Below are 7,909 nucleotides of genomic sequence, written 5' to 3' on the forward strand. Positions count from 1 at the left end.
CCACAAACCAACACTCTTAGAGGTGTGTGATTTCCCTCCCGCATGTCACATGTCCAGGTCAGCGCTCACCGTCACGTGCAAGGCTGCCAGGGCCTCATCTATGGCAGCCAAGTAGTCAGGCAGCAGGTCCAGGAGACAGGTGGCCAAAAAGACGCCCCCCGCAAAACAGCTTACTAGGCTCAGCGCTTTCTGGCGGGAAGCTGGGTAGGGGTTAAGCACAGAGGAGAATGAGCAAACAAACCCCCTCCAGGGCCCACCACCCCAACCCAAACAATGGCTACCCTTGCCTTTCCCTCCTCCTTTGGTCACTCCCCACAGCCCCAGAGCCCTCCCTAAGCCAAGCATTCATAGGAGTGTGGGGAAAAGGAGAGGTTTACCTGAGGCTTCATGGTTAGCTCCTGGCCGGCGCAGCACACAGATGGGCACCAGGCTGCAGAGGAGGGTGAGCACCAGCAGCAGCACCAGGGCCCCCAACTTCACCTCCAGCCCCACAGGCACTGGAGGCTCTGAAGCTACCGCCTCTGGGCGCCACACCAGGAGCTCTGGCTCTCCCCAGGGCCCCATGGTGCTGCTGGTAGCTCCAGTGACTCTCAGACCTAGGAAGACAGACCACAGTGGGTGGGGAAAAATCATGCAAGGGAAGATGGGGCAAGGAATGGAGAAGCTTGGTCAGCAGAGGGCAGCTCCCTGGCCCCAGCCACTTTGTGACCTTCCCCAACCCAGGGTGACTCATCTACTCCTGTACCAGGAACATTCCTCTCTTCTCACACTTTCTTTCCCAAGTGACTTATTCAGGGAGACTGCAAGGGGGAAACCTAGGCCTGAGAAAGGCTGTATGGGTATCTCATCACCCTTTCACCTGGCGCCCCCAGCGAACTAGGAAACTAGGAGCCGCCTCCAAATAGGACCTGGAGCTGGAGTTCCCCTAAGGAATGTAGAGGCCAGGTCCCCAACTCCCGAACGGAGTGGGTGAAGCCAAAAAGGCTGGGGCTGTGCAGAGATGTCATGGGTATCTTCGTGGGTCGCCTGGACAGGGTAAGTTTGGGTGCTGGATCGCTCCATCGTTCCCCTTTTCCCAGCGTAGAGAGCAAGCGCTTCAGGCCCCAGGCTGGGACCTAGAGGCAGATAGCCAAGGAGAGGGGCCCTAAGAGTCTGCGGTCCCGGGACGGACTAAGGCGACACTGAGGGCGGTGCCTGAAAGTCCGGGCTCCAGGAGGCGGGGTGCGAGGCCGCCAGCGTCGCGGGAAGCAGATGAAGAATGCGTGAACTGGGACTCCTGCTCCCGGGCCCGGGGAGGCCTGGGCAGCCCGACCTGGACCCCGCTCCCAGGGAGCCCGCACTCACCTCCCGAGGGTCTCACTACATGGTCTTCGCGCGCTTCCGGCCTAGAGTCGGGAATTCCCGCCCCCTCGCATAGCTCCCCCCTCCCCCACAGAAGCCGCGTACCCACGCCCGACTGCCAATGGCAGCGCCGAGTGGGCGGGGACAGACCGGGAGTGACGTGAGTTAGTAGCAATCAGAGACCGGGAGCGGGAGCGGGCGGAGCAGACGACGAGAGGAGAGTGAGCGAGAGCGAGGGCGGAGATTAGGAAAAGGACCTCGGGGCTGGTGCCCTGGTGCGCAACTGTGGAAGACTGACGGGCCGGAGCGGGCCGGTCAACAAAGGCTTTGATTATATGGATATTTTTAAAAGAGGGAGACCCCGCACTGTCAAGTCTTCCGGCCCACATCTGAAGACATGTTCCTGGCCTTGGGCCAAAGTCTCATCTGTCTCTCAGAAGGCTCTGACACCCCGTCAGTGCCTCTTGGTGCCCAAGGGAAGGCATTCCCTTCTTGTCACCAATTTCCTTGCCTGCTTTCCCTCGCCAGCACCCACAACAAGGAAAAAGACAAAGCAGAATTGGAAAGCGGGGAAAGCAAAGAGAGAGGGTATGTTTTGAAAATCATCTCTTCTCGACTACTCCTGACACTCAGTGCAGCCTCCACCTTCTCCAGGTGGGTGGGGACGTGGTGGGACCGGAATGCGGGGTGCTGAAGCCACGCCCAGGGAAGAGCCCCCAGCGCATTCCAGGCTACCTGCGCACCGCGCCTGCGGGCATCTGGCCAGCTCTCCCACCTGATCTCCAGCCCAGCTCCCGCCACCCTCGCCGGTCTGCTTGCTGTTTGCTGTTCCTTGAATGCCCCAAGGTAGTTGTTTCAGCTCAGGACTTTCACCGTTTCCTCAACCTGGATTCTCGTGACTCGCAACCCTGTGCTATGAGAATCCTCTTCTAGCCTCAAGGGACGGTAAAGACAAAAGAAAATTTAAAAAGGGGGCCAAGCTATTCTTTTATGCAAAGGTGAAAAAAGCTTCATTGCCTAAAGAAGGAGATGGGATCTTGCTTCCTACAGCAAAATTAATTTTAAAAAAAGAAAGAAAGAAAGAAAAAAAAGAACAGTGTAATGCTTCTCACAAGGCTCCAGAAACGAAGCCCAGTAATTCCTTAAGTAAAAGAAGAATGTGAAGACTTCTTAAGGAGCTGGGCGCGGTGGTCCACGCCTGTAATCCCAGCATTTTGGAAGGCCGAGGAGGGTGGATCACCTGAGGTCAGAAGTTCAAGACCAGCCTGGTCAACATGGTGAAACCCCGTCTGACTAAATATACAAAAATTAGCCGGTCATGGTGGCGGACGCCTGTAATCCCAGCTACTTGGGAGGCTGAGGCTGAAGCAGGAGAATCGCTTGAACCCGGGAGCCGGAGGTTGCAGTGAGCCAAGATCTCGCCACCGCACTCCAGCCTGGGCGACAGAGCGAGACTCCCCGTCTCAAAACAAACAAACAAACAAACAAAAAATTGGCCGGGCGCGGTGGCTCACGCCTGTAATACCAGCACTTTGGGAGGCCGAGGCGGGCGGATCGCGAGGTCCGGAGATCCAGACCATCCTGGCTAACGTGGTGAAACCCCCGTCTCTACTAAAAAAAAAAAAAATACAAAAAAATTAGCTGGGTGTGGTGGCGGGCGCCTGTAGTCCCAGCTACTTGGGAGGCTGAGGCAGGAGAATGGCTTGAACACGGGAGGCGGAGCTTGCAGTAAGCAGAGACCGTGGACCACTGCACTCCAGCCTGGGCGATAGAGCGAGACTCCGTCTCAAAAAAAAAAAAAAAAAATTATTCGTAATTGGTAACATTAACAAGGAATTATGACTGGAGGGGTCAGGAAACCTGGACTCTGGTCCAAGCTCTACATTTATAGTTGTCAAATATATACATATATATATACACACACAGATATGTCATATATGACTAATAATTGTATATATTTATGGTGTACAACATGATGTTTTGAAATATATGTACATTGGGGCTGGGCGCGGTGGCTCACGCCTGTAATCGCAGCACTTTGGGAGGCCGAGGCGGGTGGATCACGAGGTCAGGAGATCAGGATCATCCTGGCTAACACGGTGAAACCTCGTCTCTACTAAAAATACAAAAAATTAGCCGGCCGTGGTGGCAGGTGCCTGTAGTCCCAGCAACTCGGAGGCTGAGACAGGAGAATGGCGTGAACCCGGGACGCGGAGCTTGCAGTGAACCGAGATCTTGCCACTGCACTCCAGCCTGGGCGACAGAGCGAGACTCCGTCTCAAAAGAGAAAAAAACAAAAACAAAAACTTGTCAGCTCTATTTGCTGTAAGAACTATATGAGTAACATGAAAATGCCTGACTAGACCCTGTTCCTGTTTTTACTCTTAGCTCGTTCAAATCTTCATGAGGATAATTAACAGCAGTTTGAGTTCTGGGATTCACACTCCAAACTACTGTTTTACTCGCCCAGCTACCCTTTTCTGAAATACTACTGGAAAACCATACCTGTATCAGTTAACCTCCATTATTTTATTTGAAGTGAATTCCTGGACCATGAGACATTAGACCAAAGCTAAAAATAAAAATAAAAAAATCAATCAACCCTGAGTTTTGGTATTACTGCTTTCAAGTCATGGATCTGCCTCCTCATAGGTAAAATCTGCAAAATATTACCCGCCGTGTGTGCCTCAGAACCGTTATGGATTAAGGAAGAGAACAATGTTTATGAAAACGTTTTGTAAATTATACAAATGTGGGACATAATGTTCCTGGTAACTGTATGCAAACAATAAGACAACAAAACAAACGCAAAAGCCTTTTTAACTTGTTGCAGTTTTCCTGCCCGGTGTCCCCTCCGCGAATGAGCAGCGTGCAGCGAGCATGTGCGCGCAGTTGCGGTTCTCCATCAACGCCACACTGCTCGGCCTGCGGACGGGGAAACCTGCCATCGTGCGCCTGCGGCCTGCCGAGCGAGGCTCACCGTTCCACTGGGGTCAGTGGGCTATTGACTCCCCGCCTGGGTGAAACCGGAGCTTCCGAGTCACGTGGCGCGCGAAGACAAACCAGGCTGCTCAGGGTTTCCCGTAGCTTTCCCCCAGCTTCCTGGCGATTCATATTCTGGCGCTTACCCCTCCCTTTGGTCCGGCGGAACCCAATCCCCGCCTGACAAGTAAGTCCCGCCGGCCGGACGCGGTGGCGCGCGCCTGTGGTCCCAGCTGCTCAAGGTGCTGAGGCGGGAGAATCACCTGAGCCCGGGAGGTCGGGGGCTGCACGGAACCGTGATCGCACCACCGCACTCCAGCCTGGGCAACTAAGCGAGACCCTGCCTCCAAAAATAAGAATAAAGAAAAAAAAAAAAAAAAGAACTGCGGCCCCATTGGCCTGACTCTCCTGAACAGCCTAGCTGTCTCCGACCAGTTACGGAGGAGGCGGCCTTGAGAGGGTAGTGCCCATTGGCTCGATGTCCTGCCCTTCCGAAACCTAAGTCTTTAGCTTCCAATCAGGACTCAGCTTTGGGAAGAGCGCCACGCGGTGGGCGAGACGATGCCCCAGTATATCCGCAGGTCTTTTGACTCTTTCCGCCTTTGTTTACAACCCTGTTGTGATCTCCCTGTTGAAAAAGCGAGGGCTAGAGAACAGGCATTCAAATATCCTGTGCTCCAGTCACAGCCTTTTCTATTCTTCCGCTAGGAGACACCAAACCCTGGGGAAGATTTACTATAGCTAAGAGAAAACTGAAGCAGAAAGGGCGCGGCTACCTACTTCTTAAATTCCGTTTGTGGACCCTCAGACTCTTAGTCCCCTACTCCCAGATACAGCGGCCCTACCGTGGCTCCTGGCAAGGTGGCACCCACTTTTGTAGTGTAAGGATGGGGGCGGGGTTTGGCTGGGCAGGTCCAGGATACGAGATCCTGGAAGAAAGAAAAGGTGGTGTGTTTGGGGCGGTCAACGGGCTACGCTGGCTTGACAGGGCTGGACTCTTCAGAACAGGTAATGCTTGGGGGGCCTGTTTGTCTGAACCTGAGGGATAGGGCTGAAGGTGAAATATCCAGGGGACAGGTGAGGGGGCTTGCTAGTGAGAAAGCGCGGGGGGCGGGGGAGCGGGGATAATAGAAGAGGGAGCAGAGGAGCCCAGAAACTGTAGGGTGTAGGAAGCAGCCATCATTCCCTTTCTGCAACCCTCCGTCTCACACACCTTCCTGCAGAAGCATGGATCTCGGTATCCCTGACCTGCTGGACGGGTGGCTGGAGCCCCCAGAGGATATCTTCTCGACAGGATCCGTCCTGGAGCTGGGACTCCACTGCCCCCCTCCAGAGGTTCCGGTGACTAGGCTACAGGAACAGGGACTGCAAGGCTGGAAGTCCGGTGGGGACCATGGCTGTGTGAGTGTGACGAGTGGGAGTTGGGGTGGGGTTGAGACACAACTCTGTTGTAAGAGGCTTCAGCTCCCACTTGGAGACAGGTCTGAAAACAGACCACCCCGAAAATAGATGTAAGTTGTATAATAACTATCTCCATGCCCAAGAAATGAATGGACTGAAAATGAAGCATAAGGCTGACGTCAGGTAGGACTTCCAAAATTCTTCCCCGCACATATATATAACCTTTTCCTACTGTAGGGCCTTCAAGAGAGTGAGCCTGAAGATTTCTTGAAGCTTTTCATTGATCCCAATGAGGTGTACCGCTCAGAAGCATCTCCTGGCAATGACAGTGGCACCTCTGAGGACCCCTGCCGTCCAGACAGTCCCCCTGCCCCCAGGGCAACCAGTTCTCCTACGCTCTATGAAGTTGTCTATGAGGCAGGGGCCCTGGAGAGGATGCAGGGGGAAACTGGGCCAACTGTAGGCCTCATCTCCATCCAGCTAGGTCAGTGTTCTTTGTGGGAAGGGGAAAATGTCCCTTCGAGACTGGCCCTAACCATGGGGTTAAGGGGGTTTACCCAACCTGTGCCACTACCCAGGCCCTGCTGCTGTCAGGGTCCCTAAGTATCCTTTCTCCCAGCTACCTGTTTTCTACTCCAGATCAGTGGAGCCCAGCATTTATGGTACCTGATTCCTGCATGGTCAGTGAGCTGCCCTTTGATGCTCATGCCCACATCTTGCCCAGAGCAGGCACCTTAGCCCCAGTGCCTTGTACAACCCTGGTGAGTCTTGGTGTCAGCCAGAACCACTACTCCTTGATACATATGTAGTCACACAGACAGGGCAAAGGGATGAGGGAATGGAAACTGATGATGAACTGTCTTTGCCCCAGTTTTTGTGGCATTGGGCCTGAAGACCAAGGACATGAACAGTTGAACAATTTTTTATTTTTTGAGCCAGGGTCTTACTCTGTCGTCCAGGCTGGAGTGCAGTGGTGCAGTCATGGCTCACTGCATCCTCAATGTCTTGGGCTCAAGCAATCCTCCCACCTCAGCCTCCTGAGTAGCTGGGACTACAGGTGTGTGCCACGTCTGGCTAATTTTGGTAGAGATGGGGTTTTGAGGTTTCGCCATGTTGCCCAGGCTCAGGCTCGTCTGAATCTCCTGAGTTCAAGCGATCTCCCTGCCTCAGCCTCCCAAAGTGATGGGATTACAGGCATGAGCCACGGTGCCCGGCCAACATGAACAATATGGAGTCTCACTCTGTCACCCAGGCTGGAGTGCAGTGGCGCGATCTCAGCTCAACTGCAACCTCCGCCTCCTGGGTTCAAGTGATTCACCTGCCTTAGCCTCCCAAGTAGCTGGGACTACAGGTGCCTGCCACCACACCTGGCTAATTTTTGTATTTGTAGTAGAGACGGGGTTTCACCATATTGGCCAGACTGGTCTTGAACTCCTGACTTTGTGATCCGCCTGCCTCAGCCTCCCAAAGTGCTGGGATTACAGGTGTGAGCCACCGTGCCCAGCCCAACATGAACAATTTTAAAAGCAGGAAAGGACAAGAGAGAGAGAACCCTTGTGGGTAAGGTAGCAACAACTCAGTTAAGGTGGGGTGAGGGAATCTGGGGACAGGGCTCAGGAGAAAGCCCAGACTTTGTGTGCATTGTATTCTTAGCCAGAGCCATTATCTTGGCCTTGGGTCAGGACACAGAAATGGACAGGCCACCTGGGAATCCCAACTGGTTATAGGTACAGGAAGGAAGAAAAGCAATAGCAGCAATGTTTCCACTGGAACAGTTGCCCAGGAGGCACCCACTGGCTAGTGCTACAGTGTAGCAGAGGTATCACATTAGATGCTTTCTCAAGGCCGGCTGGGCAGAGTCCAAGGCCAGGTAAAGAGGAGGCTGTGCTCAGATCACTGTTCCTCCCTTTCCTCTGAAAATTACTCCTTGTACCCAAAAGGCAGGGACCAGGTCCTAGCCTCTCTTCAAATCTGCAGTTGAAGCTGGGACCAAAAGCCAAGTTAAGCATCTTAGAATCTTTTTTTTTTAAAAAAAACAGAGTCTCTCTATGTCACTAGGCTGGAGTACAATGGTGCCATCTCAGCTCACTGCAACCTCTGCCTCCCAGGTTCAAGCGATTCTCCTGCCTCAGCCTCCTGAGTAGCTGGGACCACAGGCTCGTGCCACCATGCCCAGCTAATTTTT

The 7,909-nt window shown here is 53.7% G+C and overlaps 2 protein-coding genes across 10 annotated transcripts in view; one reads left to right on the forward strand and one right to left on the reverse strand.

Annotated features, from left to right (window-relative positions):
- The window catches only part of SLC39A1 (solute carrier family 39 (zinc transporter), member 1), a 27,707-nt gene that overhangs the window by 15,989 nt on the left and 3,809 nt on the right, over positions 1-7,909 (reverse strand). Inside the window, exons 1-4 of one of the 9 annotated variants that reach the window (XM_012000307.1) lie at positions 1,345-1,357; positions 535-596; positions 378-497; positions 70-200 (exon numbers count right to left, since the gene is read on the reverse strand). Coding sequence is in view for 8 of the 9 variants with exons in the window: in XM_012000298.1 (XP_011855688.1) it covers positions 70-200; positions 378-596; positions 909-1,062 (504 nt within the window). In the remaining variant the exon portion in view is untranslated. Of the gene's footprint in view, positions 1-69; positions 201-377; positions 597-851; positions 1,554-7,909 lie in introns of those variants that run through there. The other 8 variants (XM_012000299.1, XM_012000305.1, XM_012000303.1 and 5 more) reach the window with 8 other exon arrangements.
- CREB3L4 (cAMP responsive element binding protein 3-like 4) overlaps positions 4,555-7,909 on the forward strand; it is a 6,154-nt gene continuing 2,799 nt past the window's right edge. Inside the window, exons 1-4 of the mRNA XM_012000296.1 lie at positions 4,555-4,904; positions 5,547-5,724; positions 5,962-6,208; positions 6,364-6,485. Of these exons, the coding sequence (XP_011855686.1) occupies positions 4,885-4,904; positions 5,547-5,724; positions 5,962-6,208; positions 6,364-6,485 (567 nt within the window). The 5' untranslated portion in view covers positions 4,555-4,884. The remainder of the gene's footprint in view (positions 4,905-5,546; positions 5,725-5,961; positions 6,209-6,363; positions 6,486-7,909) is intronic.

The sequence above is a fragment of the Mandrillus leucophaeus genome, unplaced genomic scaffold, assembly GCF_000951045.1.
Source record: "Mandrillus leucophaeus isolate KB7577 unplaced genomic scaffold, Mleu.le_1.0 Scaffold624, whole genome shotgun sequence".
In the NCBI taxonomy this organism is placed as follows: Eukaryota; Metazoa; Chordata; class Mammalia; order Primates; family Cercopithecidae; genus Mandrillus; species Mandrillus leucophaeus.